Source organism: Cygnus atratus, chromosome 20 (assembly GCF_013377495.2).
Source record: "Cygnus atratus isolate AKBS03 ecotype Queensland, Australia chromosome 20, CAtr_DNAZoo_HiC_assembly, whole genome shotgun sequence".
NCBI lineage: Eukaryota > Metazoa > Chordata > Aves > Anseriformes > Anatidae > Cygnus > Cygnus atratus.
The window spans coordinates 5,416,655-5,438,472 of record NC_066381.1 but is presented as its reverse complement, the minus strand read 5'-3'; the positions used below and the strand labels follow the sequence as shown (position 1 = coordinate 5,438,472).

Here is a 21,818-nt window from a genome sequence, read left to right as displayed (position 1 = left end):
CACAACCAACCGCAGATCTGACGGGGACAATGAAAGGTAGGCACCGATTAAACTCCACCATTTTCTTTCTGGTCACAAGTGTTACTTTGCAGGAGAGCTGGTCAAAGTGTTTCACTGAAAAGCTGTTTGCATTCAAAAATAGCCTTTTTATCAGATTTTTTTAAAAAGACTTTTTCAAAAGACAAAAAAGTTTGAATTTTTATATCCATTCTTGAAAACGTTCATGTTTTTTCTGAAATTAATTTTAGATGTCTCAAAGAATGGTATCAAAACGATCTCTAGGTTTTAGCAACAGTTATTCCCTAACAAGATCAATTAATGAAAACTTCAGCCATGCTTTCAATCTCCCTCTCAAGGATTTTAAAAATGTAATTTACAACAAAAATTTTGAGAAAAATCTTTTCCAAGCATGCGGAAATGCACATGACAAATGAATTTGGTAAACTCTTTGAAACAAATCAAAAAAATTGCCAAGCTTTTATTCTAGCTTTCCTTTGTTTTCCAAAAGTAGGTGTCATCTTTCAACCAGCTCCAACGTATAGTACAAGAGATTTGTGTTCACTATACTTGCATGTGTAATGATGCTGGTATAATTTGCAGCAGATGTACATTTGGGGAGAAATTATTTTCTTCAGAATCTATTTGTGTGGGAGGATGAAGTATGGTTATAACGAAGGTGCTGTGGGAGCTGAATGACTTTGCATCTCAAGTACAGGTGCATTTGGGTGTAACTTAAACATAGTTTGCAATCTCTCTAAACGGAGCATTTATAGCCAATTACACTTGTCATTCACCTTGCAAATACGTCTATCTAATTTAACAGCATATGCAGTAAGCAGAAAAATAAAGGATATTATATTAGCTGACAGCAGAATAGAGGTGTGGATATCAGCATCTGTATCTATCGCACACTTGGCAGGCTTCTGAACCGAAATACAATGAATTCAAATAGCGGCCTCCAATGCCCTTCCTCCCGCTGCATCAGAAGCCTCCTGTCAGATGTAATTTTCTCCAGGAAGAAATGAATCTAGCTGAGACTTTCCCAAACCCGTCCAAGTGATTTGGACACTCACTTCTCATTAGCATTAACAGCAAATGGGCATCAGCATCTCCTAAATGCCTTTGGAAATATCTGACACATTTTTCATGGCTGTTAAATGACTCTTTGGGCAACCCACACTAGAAATGACAAATTTCATATTTTTTTTCCCCGTACTCAGACATTCATAATGTCCATGTAACAAACATCATGATTTTCCCTCAAAAAGACAGCTGAGATGTGGTAAGGAGAGACAGACTTTGGCTATGTTTGGATTAAAGGACAAAGTTCACATTCCAAAACTGTCTCCTCAGCAGAGGGCTGTATATACGGATTTCAGGATAATACCACATTCGTTGTCATCTTTTTGTCAGCTCTAGGCAGGCATGTCACTGCGATGGGAGCAGGGATGCAGAGGAGTTACGTGGCTCTGTGTGTCATATGCACTGAATCACTCGCATTGTCCTGGAGAGTGCTAACATGGAGGAAAAGGAAAGGTGAACTTCTGTCCATACACCTGACAACATGCCCTACAGAAGGGAACAGCTATTCTTTTGAGATCCAAATTTTCAGTGTTATATCTTGGATCATGCTTAGCCCACTTCTGTTTCCAGAGAGTACACTTTCAGTCCATAAGAAGAAAACATGAATTGAAGACGAGCATACTTTTGTAAACTGACAATCGATTATATTCTTCCCTCTCCCCCCCAAACTGAGGGCCAGAAAGAGGCTTCTAAGAGATTTCATTCCTGTTCCATCCAGCATCAAGTGAAACATAAGTGTTGTGCAACCACTGGGGCACTTGACTGGTACATGGAAAATTGCATCCGTGTGAATCTGACCACGAAAAGTCACTCAGGTAGAAACTTTTCAAACCTTAACAAGGCAGAAAGCCTTGTAAGCCACTTCTCAAAACAAAGGCATTGTGAATCCTTTCAGACTGAACTGCCATCTTCCACTCCGGCTGACTTCACCATGAAGCCCACAGCAGCTTTTCCTTTCGAAGCCCTAACAAAGTCAGTCTCACCAACAAATACATATGCAAATAAATAATATTGAGATCTGTAACTTCCTTACATGGCTTCTTGATCTGTTATTTAACTGACATCACTTCCCTTTTTTTCAAATACGTTTCATGTATATATGCCTGTTTTCTATAATCTTCTCCATTTCCCTTATCTCTTATATTTTAATAAACCACATGTCCAGATTCAGTATCTTCTTTAGCAGCCATATGGGAAGATATATTTGTTCATTGCAGTTATTAAAATTCTAAACATCTTCCTCTCTTTATTTGATTTTAGCAAGATTTTGGATATTTTCTCAATACCAAGATCAGATTCATTGGAATGTAACTCTGAAAGAAGTCTTGCATCAAGACTTTTATTTCAGTTCAAAACCACATCAATTTAAGGTATCCCCGTAAGATCCGGAGAAGGTAAGCCTTTTTTTCATAAACTGTTTTCAACACTGGTTTAAGATGAAACAACTAAGGTTATTTTTCCTTCTTAACACTGGGAAAAAAAATAAAAAATAAACAAACATAACCTTGAGACCATTAATTCACTTTCACATAGAATTTTGACTCCCGACAAGACTCCTGATGGCCACTTTGCTTAAGCAAGGACACACTTCAACCTTTAAATCCTACTTTTTTGGTATTATCTTCCCTGTATGAATGGAATAAACTACTAATAAGAGAGTTCTACTTTCCTAGGGTCTCTCTACTAGTCTGTTGTTGATGACCGACACACACAGAGGCTCATCTGAGCAATTTCAGTATTAGCTACCAAGAGAAACCGGCAGGGATTCCTCACTGGTCCTTTGAGAAACAGCACTCATTTGTCTGCCGGTTTTCTCTGGGCTTCCTGTGAAATCAGCGTCGTGTAGTTTTGTGGAAAGATGCTCACCAGATATATTGCTCTATTCACAGCCATTTAAAAGTACATCTTGGCCAAACTGGGAGCTGGAGGAATTTATTCAAATAAACTGTAAAACCCAAAGTAATTTTAATCCTTCCCCTTGCAAAAGTACTTTCCCACTCAGAACAGCAGATGCACATTGCAACTTCAGGGAAATAAAGTTTCTATGTGGACAACTTAAGAGCAGTGACCAAAATGAGACGCCTTCAGTACCATGCCAGTTTAAACTTTCCTTCCACCTTCTAATGTCATCTCAGGCCCTCCAGTCACAGGAAGCTCAGAAGACACACAGTTTCAACTTTCCAGGGATTCCTTTGGTGACACTGCAGACGAACACCAAAACGCTGCAGGCTGAAGATCCTTCAGCTACACTGTTCCAGAGAAAGAGAGCTGGAAATAAGAGTATCCTGGCTTTGCTACTGTTATTCCCAGACCTTTCAAAAGCAACTAAACATCAGTTGTGCTTGCTTCCCACGGAAGAAATTAATATGAAGCTCATACTTCGTCCCTGCAGCATTCTGCCACCTACCTGTGCTTACTGCTTTTCATCATGCGTCGGGGCATCCATCTTCTGTCTCAGCATGGCGCCCCAGAGGTGAGCCCTCCTCCTTCACTTACCTGTCTGCAACGCCACCTGAACCCCCGCAGACTGAGGAGAGCCAGAAGGTAATTCATCTCACCCTAACGCGTGCCTCTGAAATGCCCTCTGCAGGTTCCTCTACTGATCAGAGACACAGCTTATTTTAGATCATGTTGCTGACTTTTAACAGTAAAAGTTAGGGAAGCAAATCCTACCGCTGAGAGGTTGCTCAGCAGCCTTATTTAAACCAGATAACGATGTACTGCAATTATTGGGGGCCCAAATTCATCTTTCCTTTCCACCTCTTTTACCAGGCTCAAAACCACAATGAATGAGAGAGAACACCAAAGGGAACGATGCCATGAACACTGCATTGTGCTCTGGGCTCCCTGCAAGCTCTCTCAGAACAGCATACCCATGTGTCTTCCAGGGTTGATGGGTTTCTTCACTGATAAGAGATCACTGTTATGCAAACTGTTACACCAAACACCGTTGAATCTGTAAATCATTTCTCAATGGCACATCTTTTTACAACGCAATTTAGACAATTAAAAATTTAACCACGTTAAACTTCCACAAATACCTTTAATCCGACTCGGTCAAATGCACGGTCCTGAAGTCAAACGTTTTCAGCCTTTTGTTCAGCGCTTTAAAACTGAAGCATAGCGCTGTATGGACGCCGTCCATGTAAAGTCAGTAGCAGTTCTGTGAGCAAAGTTTTTGTCCTCATCCACAGCTCCAAATAGCGTGGCTGGTATAGCTGGAGGTCAGCAAAGAAAACGAGGAAGATTGCCTGTAGCTCATCTCATGACTAGCTGGAGGCTGGCAAAAAGACAGGCATAAGCCTGAAGTAAGTTCTGTGCTCTACACCTCATACTCTGCCTCAGCCATGAGGAACAGTAAAACAGGTAGAGGTGGGCCCAGCCATGACAGGCAACACAGTGTCCTTTTCCTGGATGAAGGCAGGAATCCTGTTGCTGGTGTGCTTGGCATCCACAGCAGCTTCCTCAGCAGCCTCCTGGCACTGCCCAACAGCACTTTCACCACAGAAATGAGGATGGCTGTAACCTCCAGAGAGCCAGCAGCCAGACCACGGGCACATGCCCCCCTGCGCTGAGATAAGGGGCACTTTCAGGGAGTTGAGGGGACAGCGCAGTACCTCAGCGCCTCGGCAAACGTGGGAGAGTGCTCCTGGAGCCCCCATGCGGGGAAGGCAGGCAGGGGGAAGCGCCCCAGCCCCACACAGTCACAACGCAATGCTCCTGGATAGCCAGTTTCACGAGGCCGGGTGATTGAGCAGCGCCTCAGGCTGGTGCAGACACGGCACAGCACTCCAGGGGTCCCCTTCTGAAGGCCAGGTGACACGGCAGCGCCTCAGACCTCCACAAACACTGTACAACGCTCTGGGGGGACGAATACTGTGAGGCCCATGAGAGGGCAGTGCCTCAGACCCACACTGACATAGCACAGTGCTCTCAGAGGGGCAGTTCCGAAGGCCGGGTGACACAGCAGCACTTCAGACCCGCGTATCCGAAATACCAAAACCCTCCCAGGGGACCCGTTTAGGAGCCCCGGTGACCTGACAGCACCTCAGACCAGAACCAAGGCGGTGCGGCGCTCCCAGCAGACTCAGCGGGCCGCGGTTATCGCCTCAGGCCCGCACCAACATGGCGCCAGGCTTCCTGCCAGCCGCCCGCATGGCGGCGTCGCCTCAGAGGCACCAGAGGCGGGAAACGTGAGGCGGGGCCAGAGGCGGGAACGGGCGCGAGGCGGGGCCAGAGGCGGGAACGGGCGCGAGGCGGGGCCACCGCCGCTCTGAGGGGCGGGACCTGCCGGGGGGGGCGTGGCCAAGCCCCGGGATCCTCTCAGGGGCTGTCGGTAGCGGCGGGGCGCATGCGCGCTGCGCCCTACGGAAGCCCGGCGGCGGCGCGGCCGGGGCCCAACGAGGGGAGGTTGCGGGGCCCGTGAGGGGAGCGCCGGGGGGCGGCGGGCGCGGGGCCCAGCACCGGGAGCCTCCCGCCTCTCGCAGCGCCGCCGGCGGGGGCCGGATGCCCGTTGGCGGCAGGGCTCTGGCCCAGGCTGCCCGGGTGCTCGGTCGCGGCGCGGCCCTCGGCCTCTGCCGGCCGCCGCTCTCCTCAGCGGGGCCCCGCCGCTGCCCCCCCGCGGGCAGCCCCCGGGGCCGGTTAGCGGCGAGCGGAGCCTCCGGAGACCGCCCGGGGGCGGAGAGGGGCGGCGGGGTCGGAGGGGGGCTCCCGGCGGTGATCGCGGGGCCGCCGGGGGGCTGCCCGGCCCCGGGGGGGGCGATGGCGGAGCAGCGGTACTGCGTGGACTACGCCAAGCGCGGCACGGCCGGCTGCAAGAAGTGCAAGGAGAAGCTGGTGAAGGGCACGGTGCGCATCGGGAAGATCGTGCCCAACCCCTTCACCGAGTCCGGCGGGGAGATGAAGGAGTGGTACCACGTCAGGTGCATGTTTGAGAAGCTGGAGAAGGCCCGCGCCACCACCAAGAAGATCGAGGACATCACGGACTTGGAGGGCTGGGAGGAGCTGCAGGACGAGGAGAAGGAGCTAATCCAGAAGCACATCGCAGGTGAGGCACGAGGCAGGGCCTGGGCCGCTTTTCAGCCCTGCTCATTTTTAAAACATGCCACCGACTGCCACGCAGCCGTGCATTTACTGTGTAATCATTGCTGATTTGCTGGTATGATCTCATGAAAAGGTGGGTAGCGCTCTCTGTCTGATCTGTGCCTTAGCCCTAAAGTAAAGGGAAGAAGTAGGCACTTCTAGAATCACACTTTGTAATTTCTTTTGTCTCAACTGACTGTGCAGAAGGTCTAAGTGATTTAATCCACGTGTAGGCGCTTAAAGTTTCAGATAAATGACACGAGAAAGTATCAGTTATGTTCTGGTTTTATCTTTCTCATGATCTTTAGTAAGTTACGTAATTTTTTATCTTCTGCTGTCTGAGAAATGCCCCTCTGTCCCCAGTTGTTTTACGACGTGTTTATACTTGTTATACAAGTATATCTTCTATATGTTGAGGGATGTCGGAGATTGTTTCTGACTGCTGGATCAAACCCTTACCTTGCTGTTCTACAGAAGCTACTTCCAAGGCTGCAAGTACGCCGAAGAAAAAAGCAACAGTCCAAGCTAAGCTCACTCCCACAGGACAAATAACCAGTCCCTCAAAGGATCCCTTAGCTGCTGTCAATCCGAAGAAATTCTCTGGCTTCACAGGTAGGACTTAAAAGAAACTGATTCTGGGAAATACTTTTCTTCCAATACCAGCATCAGAAGTTTTTTTAACTTGACTTAGTTCAGTCATTTTTTGCTCTGTAGAAGGTGGTTTAGTTTTAAGTATTTTTTATCAGGTTTGCCAAAAATTTTGACCGCCTTTGTAGGCTGTCAGTTTTGAAAGAACTGATGCTTGCATTTCTGATATTCCCAAGGAAACACAGTTATGCAGTAACCCACGTCGTCAGAGTGACTCCAGTGCTATTTGTCCACTGGCTAATTTCAGTCGAATTGTGAGGGTACAGGCTAAAGATAGCCCAGGTAGAAGAGTTAGAGGTGCAGGGAATATGAGCCTGTGGGAAACCAAGCTTAGCTCTATTTTTAGTGGACTAAATTGTTTTATGATTATTTTGATCACTGGATTATTTTTGATAAATGCTTGACAGATGTCAACAAAAGAGTTCTTGAAATTTTTTCCCGCATTTTAGCAGTGACCTTAGGCAAACATGCTTCTGTGAAAGGGGAAGACCTATAAAATAGAAATCAAATAGAAGTGTCTGCCAGCAGGAATTCCTTTTCACCAAGGCCTAACCATGTTTGGTAGAATTAAGGTCCATAAAAATCTGGTGTACTGTGAAGAGTAAGAATAGTGGAAAAAATTGTAGATTTTTTTAATGTAAATAAAATTTAAGGTCACAAATTTTGGTGTAGCACCTCATTATTCAGTTCCAAAGCTTTGTCACCATACTGGGGTTGTTCTTTTCAGATTGCCAGGCACAGATGCCCTCATCTTCAAAGTCTGCCCCATGTACTTTTTAAAAAAAAAAAAAAAAAAAAAAAAACACAACTTTTTATCTTTCATTCAGCCAAGCCAAAGAATTCAGAAGATGTCCCCGCAAACTCTTCCCACAAGTCTAGTCTGTCTGCAAAAAAAAGTGATCCGAAGCACAAAGACTGCTTGCTGCGAGAGTTCAGGAAGCTCTGCGCCATGGTTGCCGACAAGCCCAGCTATAATGTGAAAACGCAGATCATCCAGGACTTCCTGAAGAAGGGAACTGGAGGAGGTATGATTCTTGTGTGGTATTTTCTGCATATGAAAACCCTCTCAAAATTAAACTTCCAAGTATTATTGCAAAAGCAAGGGTGAATTAAAATCTGATTGCTGTTAAGCTGTTAAGCTGTAAAAGCTGTTAGCTGTGATGATTTCTGAACTGATCCAGATAAAGTTTGCAACATGAACTGTTTTTTGAAAAACAAATTCAGATCAGATAAGAAAATGACTCAGGCCAGGACGGTGGCAAGTGTTCGTAAGTGCCATCAAATTTAGTGCTGAAATCAGATTTGGAGGGAAACTGTGGGTGTTTCTCCTGAGAAATGTCCTTTCATGTAAAGCAGAACAACGTGGTGGAACAGGTAAGCCCCAGCTGTGTTGTTTTTTCCCCAGTCATGCTAACGAGCACAACCAACTGTAGATGAAAATAAATTGTGACAGTTTCTCATGGTGTGTGCTTTTTTCCAGATGGTTTTCATGGTGACGTATACCTGACCATTAAGCTGCTGTTACCAGGCGTCATTAAAATTGTTTACAACTTGAACGATAAGCAGATTGTAAAGCTGTTTAGTAGGATTTTTAACTGCAGCCAAGAGGAAATGATCCGGGACCTGGAACAGGTGAGTACAGACAGCAGTTCTCTTCATTTGTGCTGTTCAGTCCCTTGGTTTGGAAATTGTATTCTTCCCCCCCTCCCCCACATGAAAGATTGTTAGCTTAACTGTTAGAGTGGGAGACGATGAATCTTTTCTGTTTTGTTTGTTTTAGCAGTTTTCATAGAGCTTTCTGCCACCTGGAAGCTTTAGAAAATAATCTTTGAACAGAAAGCAAGACTTGAACTCACCTGCAAAACTTTAAAAAGCAAGACTAAAATATCTAGGCAAATTAGGCTGCACCTGCTTTGTCTAAACTGCTTTGTCTAGTATATTTCTCTTTTTAAATGTTTTAAATGTTTTATCACGTATATCAAAAACTGACTCAATTAACAGACCTGTTCCTATGAGCTCAAGTTGGCTTATGGGATTAGGCTAGGTTTGTACTATCGCCAGTGCTTGGATGTGTACATTTAATTCCCGGGCATAGGAATTGGTAATTGATTATACATGCTTCTGATTCCATTGCAAGATGGAAAAGTTGGTTAATTAGCTAATGAATATAATTTTTTCTCTTATCTTTATTGCCTTGGTATATACCGCCTTCTAGAGACTTCACTAGACTGATTGAGATTCTTTGTTTTACAAGAGGATTTATCCTGAGGAAATACAGGGTCTGTGGTGCTGTAGCAGTGTAATTTAAAAAAAAAAAAAAAAAAAGAGAGAGAGAAAGAAAAGGAAAGCATCAATGAGGTGACACTGGTGCTCTTACATATCTTTTTTTGCAAGTGAAATAGCTGAAAAGATGTACTCTGTGTCGTGGCAACTTCATTCCAATGTTTGGTTACAATTCCTTCATGCAATTGGAGCATCATTCACGTGCCCTCTTCTACTTACTGGTGGTGTCTTACCCGTTCTCTACGTGTAGCTCTGACCCTCATTTTCTTTTTGGAGACAGGGAGATGTCTCCGAGACCATACGCCTCTTCTTTGAACAGAGCAAGTCTTGTCCTCCAGCAGCTAAAAGTCTCCTGACCGTCCAAGAGGTAGATGAGTTCCTAATCCAGCTGTCAAAGCTTACTAAGGAAGATGACCAGCAAAGTGTGCTGCACGATATCACTCGCAGGTAAGGAAGCTAAACAGCCTCTGAAGGTTTAGACTAAAACTAGTAGTGGTTATCAATAGTTCACAGACTAGAACAGATGAAAAATTAACCATAAACCACAGAGACTGAACTTTAAATCCGTAAGCCGCTATCAGTGGTTTGATTGACTCCTTGACCTCTGAACAGCATGGAGAAACATGTATGGCTCCTGTTCGTGACAGAGAGAATTTCATCCTTGTCTGTCAAGACATTGTATCAGTACTAGACAAATGGCTTGCAAAACTGCCTTAATGGTACTTAGCTGTAAATTAAGTTGCTGTTCCTAAGTAAGTTGGGAAAAGTCTTCAAGCCATTTGGAGGTGTTGAAGATTCTTGGTCTGGCATAGTTTGTGTTGATTTGAAGCTGATATTACTAAACTTTCTCGTGATGCATTAACTAACAATTTTGGAAGGCATTTCAACACAGAGGCAGAATTAATATTGGCATTCAAATGTGAATATGCTAAAAAGCCATTTGTATTACTCTTGTGCCTCTATGTCACTAATAAAACACTTACTCCTTTGAGCTTAAACCCTACAGAAGGGAAGGACCTCTTTTTATGGAGGCCTTGCCCAGTTTCCTTTTTTCAGCTGGAAAGTAGTGCAGATAAGTGTCTACTATCTCTGAATCTTCTCTCTCACTTCAGATGTACGGGCAACGACCTGAAATGCATCATCAGGCTAATTAAGCATGACCTGAAAATGAATGCTGGTGCAAAGCATGTGTAAGTCCCACCTTTTGTTGTGAGATAAAAGCAGAAGTGGGCATTAGCCTCATAAGCCATGAGCAGCAGACCTGAGATTGATATGTTTTGCTCCTGTCCTTGATTCGTGAAAGGTTGGATGCTTTGGATCCAAATGCTTACGAGGCGTTCAAAGCGTCACGCAACCTCCAGGATGTGGTAGAGCGAGTCCTGAAGAACCAGCAGGAGGCCGAGAAGATGCCAGGGCTGAAGCGAACCCTCAGTGTGCAGGCCTCCCTGATGACCCCAGTGCAGCCCATGCTGGTAACGTTGACTCCCCCGCAGTGGTGACCTACAGCAGAGGAAGAGATGGAGTTCTCATATACACTGTCAGAGACTGTCATCTTTGGGAATCAGTAGACAAGTGATTAGATGTAGTGGGAGCTAATAGTGTAATGCTGATTTTTAGGTATAATGCCATTTTTTAGTGTTTTCTGCCACAGGGCCAGTATTTAGTGCAGCTTCAGTGATGCTGCAGAAGCTAAATCTTGACTTGATTTCAGTCCAGAAGTGACTTGTCTGTGTTGGTTTCTTTGCTATATCCCAGAAGTTGATCCTTTATTTGGAAATGCTCTAAGCTTTTTGTTGGATTGGAGATTTGTTTTTTTTTTTTTTTTTTTGAACAAATAGGAGTTAAATATTCTACTTCTGAGCTAAGTGCACTCCTACAAAAGGCACAGAACTTGAACCTTCAGGCATCTGGAGGAGATAAACACTGAAAAACTATAATTACTTGAGCATATTCAGACAATTTAAAGTAAATGACTAATTAAGAAAGGAAAAATCTGGACTGGATATCAGAAACCCTGGACAGAAAGATGTAAAAAGGACTTGATAGTTCATTCATGAAATAAGGTAGGAGTAGCTTTGTTTTTAAACGTGTCAGCCAAATTTATTTTGAACATCTCTGTCCGTATTTCTAAGGCTGAAGCCTGCAAGTCAATTGAGTATGCCATGAAGAAGTGCCCAAATGGCATGTATGCGGAGATCAAATACGATGGTGAGCGAGTGCAGGTCCATAAAAACGGAGATCACTTCAGCTACTTCAGCCGGAGCCTCAAACCTGTCCTTCCTCACAAAGTAAGCACCTATAAATTGCCCCATCTTTTGTGCCAGATTTTACCCTTCTCCTCCATAAACGTGACTGAATTTCACAAGTTCCTATAGGCAAGGAAGATACCTCTTGTTGTAGGATTTCTTGTTTAATTTCTGCAGATACTTGAATCTGGAAAAGCAACATTTAATAGAACTGTAATCAACTTGCTTTGGTGGCTGTTAAGCCTTGAAACTACAGTTAACTTGCTTGCTTTCAAGTCCTCTTTGTGCAGTGCATTTGGGTTGACTTGATGCCAGCTGAATGACTTTGTTATATTTGTTCAAGTCTCCTTTTATTATTTATAGACTGTGCTAGTAGTCTGTGCTGTAGTAGAAAGTAAAGTTAGTGCAGATATGCATACACATGCCTCAGACACTTCTGGAGAGAACATCTGCATTGGAGTGAGTCCATCTCTTCAGTCAGTAGACATCTATTTTTCTTTCTTTTTTTTTTTTTTTTTTCTCTCCCTCAAGGTAGCACATTTTAAGGACTTCATCCCCCAGGCTTTCCCTGGCGGGCACAGTATGATCCTGGATTCGGAAGTTCTTCTAATTGATAACAAAACTGGCAAGCCACTTCCTTTTGGGACTCTTGGTGTGCATAAGGTAAAAAATAAATAAATAATGAATCCTTTTTTATAGTTGGAGGCTGTAAGGCTGTTATTCTGCTGACTTAAACACACTAGCATGTGTTCTGTTATCACAGGCTAATTTAAGAGATCTGGTGCTTACTAGAGAATTTGGAAAAAAATAAGATCCCTGAGAAGCCTGATATTAAAGAAAAGGTACTGTTATAATACAATAGATTTGATATTAACTTAATCACAAGCAAGATAGCAAGAAACTTCAGCTCAAGATTTTAAAAAAAAAAAAAAAAAAAAAGGAAGATCTTGCAATTCTGTCATTGCTTATAGTTGCCCGTAGCAATGTATAGCAGATGAGAGGACAGAAGGATGCAGATATATATGTAGTCCATATAAGAATGTCTAGATTAAATAGCATTTAGGATGAGGACAGTAAAGTAACAATTAAACTGTAAGTATTTCAAGTTAAAGGAGACATTAATCTGAAGTCTCCGGAATGCTTGTTTTTGTTGTTGTTGCAGCAGTAGTGATGGATGTTAGCTTGCCCGAAGTCATTCATATTTGTTATTTCTCTGTCAATAGGAGATTAACATGTTTTATTTTCTTTGTGCTCTGATGCATTTGGTCTAAATCTGAAGCCTATGCTTATTATATCTAAAAGATAAGATTATGGGGATAAAAATACATCTTTTTTGTTTCTGTGATTTTTTTTTTTTCTAAAACTCCATGCTGCTACGAGTGCAGATTTCCTTTAATTGACCTTAATTGTCTTGCAGAAAGCTGCTTTCCAAGACGCCAATGTTTGCTTGTTTGTGTTTGACTGCATCTATTTCAATGACATCAGCCTGATGGACAGGTATGTGTCTGGCACAGTGTGAGAGTAAGTAGCCTGACAGGTTTCCCAGCATGAACTTGCTGGAATACGCTACCACTGCAGAAGCAGCAGTTCACTTCGTCTGTTAAGGCTGTCCATTTACCCCTGTAAATTCAAGACAGCATGGGGTAATCCTTGCTGTGCTAAGGGGCATCACTGTAGTAACTGTATTTCAGCTGAGCTCAGTGGGGTTCAGTACTCAGCTTATCTCATGTCCTCTGAAACTAAATACACTCGTCTTATAGATTTCTATTTTTATATTTTTTTCCTGGAGGAATGTTAAAAGAATTGATTGTCTGTTCTAGAACTCTGCAGGATAAATAGTTATTTAAATAACTTTTCTCACTGTTCACGTGACTGGTACTTCATTTTGAAATTCATTGCATATCCTTAATTATCTATCTCTATGTTCCAGGCCTCTGCGCGAGCGTCGCAAGTTTCTACATGATAACATGGTTGAAATCCCCAACCGGATCCTCTTCTCAGAGATGAAGCATGTCTCAGTGAGTCTGATGTTAAATAAGACAGTATACATGGTGATCTCATAGGTTGTAGTCTTAGTACTTCACTGCTCCTTTACCACATGGACTTTTGTATAATTAAGACTGCAAATCCAGCAATTCCGTGTCTACCAAAATGGATTCTGCATCTGGTCTGCGTACAAGAATTTTTAGGCTAGTGTCTTGTCTCAGCTACAACCAAATTTAGTACAGTTTTAACTTGTACATCTTTTTTTCTGTCATCTTAATAATCTTAATCTTAATAATTTTTATTATTTTTATTTTTAATTAATAATCTTAATGATTTTTAAACATTGCAACTTTGATATTGTTAGGACCAGCCTGTTGTAATTTAGTCTGTAATTTGCAATGCTGTGCTACATAGAGAAGACTGAAGTAAGATTGAAGGGAACTAGACTGCTTCCAGCACACAAACTGACAACTTCAAGTGCCACACCGCTCTTACTTTTGTAGCACAGATAAATCCTGAGTGCTTAAAAACTGCATTTAGATACCAACATGCTCAATTTTTTTTTCCTTTGATTGTTATGCACAACCGTATGTCCCATCGGTTCCCTGCTGCTGATTTCTGGAGCATGTTGCTTTTACTGGAAAAATGCTTGGACATTTAGGGCAGAGGTAGCATCTTGGGAAGAAGAAAAGACTGTGTCCCAAAGCAGTTGGACAGAGAAGTAAACAGGCACTGCTGGCTCAGAAGATCTGATCTTGAGTATATAGGACATGCTTAGGACACAAAGTCAGTGTGGCTACCTCATCTCCGAGGAGTACTTTTTATCTTTTTTTAAGTTAGCCAATTATTTTTTTCTTGGGACATACTCCTAGCTTAGTTACTGGATGTGCCGCAAAGAGAACAGGTATGGGACCCTCCTTGGAAAACTATTTTATTAAATTACCTGCTCATCTCTCTGTAGTTGCTTTAGTTTCAGTACCACCACTCCAAGTAGAAAGCCTGATGACCACAGCCATGTGACGGTCTTGGTCTTTCCACAATTCCTTTCCTTTACAGAAAGCTTCGGATCTGGCAGATATGATCACCCGAGTCATCCGTGAAGGACTGGAAGGACTGGTGTTGAAAGATATAAAGGCAAGTGCATATTTATTCTTTACTGGTTTATGCTGGGAATCGGGGAGTAAAAACAGAGTGCTGCGTACTTAATCTAGGTTTGAAGTGAGCCCTCTTCTGTTTTTAAGAGGTTTTTAACAATGCTTGAAGGGGGATATGCAGTAGCTTTACCTGAATCTCAGTTACTGTCATTTCTTTCCTGAATTTTGGTATTGCTTTTCCTTTGTTCTTCTCTTGGCTGTCTTCTGTCATTAGACAGAATTCCACTTTTCTGAATTTCCTGATGTCCCTGAAACTTTTTGAACCATCAAGTCTGTTTGTATGCACCTGTAGCGATATGGTCCAGCATGCAGATTACTGAACTGGTAACCAGAACAGCATTTTAATTACAGCTCTGCTGCTAGTTCCTCATGTGATTGTCTGCTTTGCTCAGTGCAGTCACCCCTTCTGTGAAGTGCTTGGAGGTCTGTGGATGAATCATACAAGGCTGGGCATCCTTGAAACATTTCTGGATACTTGTATGTGCTGACATCCAGTCCAAGTTGTTCCTTATATATCTGAGCACTTCAGTGCTCTGGTACTGCTAAGCCGCATAAAAGCAAGGGCCATCTGAGGAGACAGGATATCATTTGTTTGATGGGTAGCTTTCTGAGTGAGGGGTTCTTGCCTTGTTTTGCACAGGGTAATTATGAACCAGGAAAACGGCACTGGCTGAAAGTGAAAAAGGACTACCTAAATGAGGGTGCAATGGCTGACACAGCAGACTTGGTGGTGCTGGGAGCTTTCTATGGGCAAGGCAGCAAAGGTAAGCCTCTGGAGTTAGTTAAAGTCAGAGATCTGGCAGTTCAGAAAAATCTCAAGCTTTTTCCTACTCCAGGCTTTCTGTAGCATTTGGACTCCTACCATAAGACTGGCTCTTACAGTGACTGTCTGCCACAGCCCATCGCATCCCAGGCTATTGCAAGCTGTCTGACTTCACTGTGGCTTAGTTGGCACAGAAAAGCATTAGGTCTTGGGTTGGTCTTCCTGACTAAAGGCTCTCTGTTCAGCTTTTTGTATGTGCTGATGCTGTGAAGCCATCACAAACCCAAGGTCCTTCAGCTCCCAAAGATGAAAAAGAGTTTTGGTTCCTTACTTTTCTTTTTAAAAAGCTGTGGCTTATCCTGTAGAAGATGTGAACCACTGTGCTCTCCCCTCCTACAGGTGGGATGATGTCCATTTTCCTCATGGGCTGCTATGATCCCAAGAGTGAGAAGTGGTGTACTGTGACCAAGTGTGCTGGTGGCCACGACGATGCCACCTTGGCCCGTCTGCAAACAGAGCTGGATATGGTGAAGATCAGCAAGGTGAGATGGCCTCTGGCATGGAGGCGATGAAAGGAATGCTCAGCAAAGGACTTAGTATAAAGCTTCCTCCTGCTGAGCTGCAACTGAGGCGCTGATTAAAGGCAGAATTGAAGTGCTCTGCCAGGACTGAACGGTGTCTCAATTACAGCTAAACTGGGTAAATTGCTCTAAAAACCTACATGAGAACTGAGATGTAGGTGCAGCCATCTCCTGAAGATGATGCACTGCCTGAGATTTGTACTCAGACACTGAGTGGGAAGCCAGGCACCATCTGGTTCCTGCTCAAAGTTTTATTGGGAAGAGCAGCGCAAGTACCGTTTTTTTGGCACATTGCAATCAGTGAAGACAGTCACTAGATGGGGCTGCAAGTGAGAAATGCTTGTCAGGCTGTCGTCTTGCGGCTAGATAACCTGAAATGTTGGAGTTAGACGTCTTTTGTGAGTGATTGATAAAGGTGACAAATCTTATTTCTCAAGACCTGACATACAAACAGCTGAATTTTAGTATTTATTTGACATCTTGAAGGCCATTTGCATCAAGGGTATAGAATCCTGAAAATGTCTGGTTTTATATGAATTATAATTGGAGAGTAACATGGTAGTGGTTTTATGTTTGGGATGACAGTAGTTGACAGATGTGTTGCAAGAAATTTTTGTGATTCTCTAGATGAAAGGAACTGCTGCAGGTCCATGCACCTTGCGCTGAACGCTACAGCAAGTTTCATCCATACAAAGGCAATGAAATATGTATTTGCCAATTTGCTACCACATTTTCTTTCAGGAACCTCCTCTGTAGGACTAGGTTCATACATGATCATAAGTGCTATCATTTTGTTTTTGTGCTCTTAATAGGATCCCAGTAAAATTCCAAGCTGGCTAAAAATTAACAAAATCTACTACCCAGACTTCATTGTCCCAGATCCAAAGGTAAGTGCTGATATTAAATGACTGTTTCCCATCCCTGATATACAAACATACTTTTTGTAAGTGTACAGATTGTCACTGTTATAAAAATTGGTCTTTAAGCTTGGAACAGGAAATTAAGCACAACTTTTTATCTGAATCTTGCATGTGCATTTGAGGCTAAGAGCTTCATGAGGAAATCATACCAGCAGCACCTCTGGGAAACACTCTTGTGCATCAAATCCTTCCCAGAAGTGAACTAACTTACTTTAAATAAGCAATTAAAGTGCAGTTAAACTTAAAACAGATGAAGCACAATTGTAACTCAGAAGTTGCTATTGTTGTTTTACTAAATTTACCAGTATGCTTTGTGCCATGTATGTCTGACAGAAAACGTGTTATTTATAAATTGGCATTGTGTATTGGCTGAGGATCTCTAAGTCACTGGAAGAAAGAAAATAGAAGCCTTTCTAAACAAGGTGCCCAGAGGGTCCTTGTAGAACCCTGTTGTTCTGGGAGGGGAGTAAAATGTGGGGTGCTTTTTTTGTTTTGTTTTGTTTGTTTGTTTTTTAAGAAGTAGTGGAATACAAATGCGTTAATGTTAGTTCATGAGAGCACAAGAATGCGACATGACTTTCTTCCTTGATACTGTGTTTAGAAAGCCCCAGTATGGGAGATCACGGGAGCTGAATTCTCTAAAGCAGAAGCCCACACTGCAGATGGGATCTCCATTCGCTTCCCTCGCTGCACCCGCATTCGAGATGACAAGGACTGGAAGACAGCCACCAACCTCCCGCAGCTTAAGGTGGGTTAACGTGTTATGCTTGTCTGCAGTGTGTCCGCAAATACGTTCTGGCAGCAGTCTGTATTTTAAAAGTCAAATACTGATAGGACATGTAATGAAGATACTTGGAAACTAGTATCTACAACAGCATGTTACGTTTTCTTATTTATTCTAGGCTCAGCCTGCTTCCTGGACTATTTTGATGTGAATCTTATATTTTCATGGGGCTTCTTGAGTCTCTTGAGCTGTTGGGTTGTGTTGTCCACTTTCAGGAAAGTTTGTGCTGGCAGATAGTTGTATCAGCTCTTACAACAGCCTTCATGGTGAGGAATTTCCTTCCTGAAAGAGGTGACCTTATTCTCTTAAGTGGTTATGGTCATTCAGTTTCCCATTAATTGCCGAGATTGGGGGAGGCATTTGGGAAGTGACTAAGGGTAGCCTGGCCCAGTTCCATGGCAGAGGGGCCAAATGGCAGTCTGCCTGGATCCCTGGTGCGGCACCCACCCCACACAGCTCCTATACATCCTTTAGTGATAGAAACCGGTTGGCTTGTTGCCATCCCCAGCAGTAAGTCAGCTGTCGATGAGCTCTGTTCTCAGTCTAGTTATTGTCATTTGGGCTGTCTTCACACTGCCTACAGGGATACTGACAGCAGATGCAAGTGCTTGTTACGCCACTGAAGGAAGGAGTGATTCAGCCCATCTGCTGTCCAGCAATCTTTTTGGCTCCCTGTGCAGGTAGGGGAGAGAAAGGTAAAATACCCTCAGACAGACTGTTGCCTGAGTGTTGGACAATGGGTGTTGTCTGTTTTTCAGTCCAGGGAGCCAGGCGCTGAAGAGTTAGTCTGACTTGCTCTGTAGCAGGTGGTGGAAATATGTATGGCTTCCCTTAATGTCAAGTAGCTGGGTGGAAAGCAGAGAGTTTGAACATAGTTGACAGAAAAATGGCTACAAAGAGGTGCCAGAAGAAAAAAACATAAGCACAAACACTTCAGGGGGGTAAAAAAGGAAAACGAGAGGAGCAGATACATTACTGCTCATGTCCAGTATCTGAGATTTCACTATGGCTTAAAGGTAATGCTTTGTTTCTGGTGGGACAGGAGCTGTACCAGCTCTCCAAAGAAAAGGCTGACTTCAGTGTTGTTGCTGGGGAGGAAGAAGAGTCCACGGCTGGCAGCAGTGGAGAGAATGAGGGAAATTCCAGGTCTTCCACGCCACACAAGACTACTAAAACTCCCCCAAGCAAGTCACCTGCAAAAGCCAAGAAGCCAGAAGGTAAGACAGTACCTCCCAGGGAGAGGAGCCTCAGGATATATTCTGTGCCTTCTGTGAGATGCTTGAAGATCCCGTGGCAGCTTTTACATGCATGTCAGGGTTAATGAGCAAAGCTGATTCGACCCTTGGTTTCGCCAGTGTTATTCATAGCATGGGCTGAATAGCCAAAGCTTTGAGGTGTGCTGAGATTGGGAAAAGATGCAACAGGACTGATAGGACTGATGATGCTGTTTAAAAAGTTGGTGCTCAGGCAACTCATTCAGACAATTAAAGCTCTCTGAAATAATGCTGCCAAGAAAAGATACCTTGAACTTTGTAGAGTCTCAGTTATAGCTAGTATCAGAATTACTTCGGTGTAATTTCTCTAGGACTACAGTCCCTTTTAATCTTTAGATCAAGGTCCTTAACAGAATGTATAAGACTGGTCTGAACAGCAAACCTGCTGCTCCTGTTCCTGCAGAGCACCTGCCTTTTGGTTAGACATTTTTGGCCAAGAAACAGTATTTAATTTTATTTGAAGTTCGTACATATATCAGGACACCTGGAGGGGATTTCCAGGTATTAGACTGGAAAGACATGAAACGAGTTTGCTTCACCAGTGTGCTCACTGGGGAATAACTTGTATCAAATTTCTGAGCAGTCTCAGAAAGGCAGTGTGGTGACAGCAAGACAGAAGGCTGAACAACAGTGTAGTCTTCTGGAGCTGAGGGCAGGAAGGTGCCCTGGGCAATTTGCAGCAGATAAACGTGTCTTACTAGCTATGTTTTAATTCACAGATTTTCCAGAAAGGGGCGAAAATTTGCCTTTTACGTTTTCTTATCCGCATTCTTTTCTAGACAAGATCACAAGACAATTTTTTGTTTTTAGGTACTAAAGCGATCACTGAATCCCCTCAAAAGCCAGAGGAGAAACGAGGAGAGAAGCGAAAAGCATCTGAGATGGATGACAATGGAAAGAAGGTATGGACAGCTAGGAAGCAAACACTTAGGGGCGGGAAGAAGCTGAGGCTGTTTCAATTGTCTATTCACTTTTGCCTTCCATCTGGCAAGTCTTTGAAATATTTCCGTAGCAGCACCCTAAATTAAAAGGAAATGTAAAGGCAGAAATAGCAACAATGCGCCCTCTTGTAGAGGAGAGATTTCTGCAGCTGTTCTTCCCTACCTGCAAAGTTGACACAACTGGGTTTGTTATGCTAAAGGCTTTGTTCATCACCCAACAATGTCCTGCTCTACAAAGGCAAAGTGCTGTGATTGCTGAGTGTCTGCTCTTGAGTGCTGCATGTAGAAGAGATGAGAGCTGTAAAGGGAGAGAACCGTCCTTTCTAGCTCATTGTGCAGCAAATGGTGGGAGTGGATTAAGAATCACAAGAGCTGTAATTATCTGATAAGCTTGGAGTAGGTATTTGCTACTTGATGTAAACAGCAAGTCCACTCCCAGGGTTGTTATGTTCTCCTATTTTAACTAAGAAGCATCAGCATGTAAGGGCAAAGGCATTAAGATCATGTTTACTGGACCACATCAACATCATCACTAAAGGCAGCATTTGCAAGGGCTGCTAATGGGGTAATAATTCCCCTTAGCAAGGGAAGCACTACTCAGTTGCAGCATCTGGCTTTCAGAGGAGGTGTATGGGTGTAACTCTTCTGTATGATTCAACAGCAGGCCAAAGTCTAATTTATAGACATTATCGTTCTAATCCCGTGCCTGTCCTTGGGGACTGCAAGTGGACTTGTTCATGCCTCAAAGAATTCAGTGTAATTTCCAGACCAATCTAGCGTTTTATCAACATTTGCTTCTCCATCCTCTTCCCCAATACACAGCCACTGCTGGACATATTCACTGGTGTGAAGCTGTACCTATCGCCCTCCGTGAAAGATTTCAACAAAATCCGTCGCTACTTCATAGCATACGATGGTGATCTTGTGCCAGAGTTTGACACAGCCTCAGCAACGCATGTTATAGGGGACATTGATGAGAATCCTGGTGCTAAGCGTGTATCTCCCAACTGGATCTGGGAATGCATACGCAAACGGAGACTGGTAGCCCCATGCTAGCGAGCTGGGGCAGCTGACTGGTCTTAACACTGCTATACTTCAGGAACTCCCTGAAGGGAACAGCTGAGAACTTAGGTAGGTGGAAGAAAGGGTGAGATTCCTCTGTGGGGATGTGAATGGAAATGAAATGCTCAAGTCCATCAGAGGTAGTTATCAAGATCCATAGCAGCTATATGGAATTAATTAAAACAACTCTGAGGGACACTACTGCTGAATCCATTTTTCTGCCCATAATGTAGACCAATGCACTTAATATCTAGGTGCTGGTTTCATTTCCTTGGGTTTTTAAAGTTAGGGTATTTTTATAAATAAAGCAATAAAACTGAAACAGCTTCTCCTGTGCTGTCAGGACATCTTTTCTAAAGGTTATTCTCTATCAGGACAGGACACCAGATCACCAAATATCTGAAACTATAGGTTGTAATGCCAGGATAATTGTGCTGCATGGCTACAACTTACACAAAGGACATGTCCTTCAGCTGGTCTGACTTTTATTTTTTCCCCTATCTTGTAACATTCAGCACAGATCTATAATACAGTAGCAGTTTACACTTCTGCATAGGTTTCCTATTAAAAAAATGAGGTACCACATAAGCTTCCCTTACAACACTTGGTGCAACATTGTTTGATCATCCTCTTGGAGTGTTTGTTTTCTAGAACAAGTTACTTTGGTTTTGCTCTTCATGTTTCAATTAGTAAAAGCTGAGACAGGAATTCTACCATCTGGATCTCATAGAATAATTGAGACCTCCTTAACTGAAGCTGTTTAGAACTACTCTTAAGTACTTGAATATTAATTAACAATAAATTAAAATCCATTTTTTAAAACTGTTTTGCATATGATGATGTGCACTTGCTGGATAATATGCATGAGCTCTGAAGGTGCAGACTCAGACTGCATGTGTATGTATAGTAGATGCAAGTTGACCAATTTATTTCCTCTCAGTTGCCTTAGTTTTGAGGGTTCACAGACTACTTTCCCCTTTGTAATATTCATAAAGTTAAGATGAAGTTAGG

The 21,818-nt window shown here is 43.1% G+C and overlaps 2 protein-coding genes across 2 annotated transcripts in view; one reads left to right on the top strand and one right to left on the bottom strand.

Moving 5' to 3' along the window:
• The first annotated feature begins 5,781 nt into the window (after window positions 1-5,781).
• Window positions 5,782-21,134, top strand: LIG3 (DNA ligase 3). Its single transcript, XM_035559150.2, is given in 21 exon segments — window positions 5,782-6,130; window positions 6,640-6,777; window positions 7,641-7,838; window positions 8,294-8,445; window positions 9,377-9,543; window positions 10,209-10,286; window positions 10,400-10,568; window positions 11,229-11,384; window positions 11,874-12,005; window positions 12,760-12,839; window positions 13,273-13,322; window positions 13,325-13,360; window positions 14,385-14,413; window positions 14,415-14,462; window positions 15,123-15,246; window positions 15,645-15,787; window positions 16,639-16,713; window positions 17,348-17,494; window positions 18,573-18,747; window positions 19,615-19,706; window positions 20,568-21,134. Coding segments are annotated over 21 exon segments (2,709 nt in total). The 5' UTR covers window positions 5,782-5,844; the 3' UTR covers window positions 20,802-21,134.
• Window positions 10,496-21,818, bottom strand: part of RFFL (ring finger and FYVE like domain containing E3 ubiquitin protein ligase) — a 44,323-nt gene continuing 33,000 nt past the window's right edge. The window contains exons 8-9 of the transcript XR_007709059.1: window positions 14,272-14,441; window positions 10,496-10,596 (exon numbers count right to left, since the gene is read on the bottom strand). The gene's annotated coding sequence lies outside the window, so the exon portion shown is untranslated. The remainder of the gene's footprint in view (window positions 10,597-14,271; window positions 14,442-21,818) is intronic.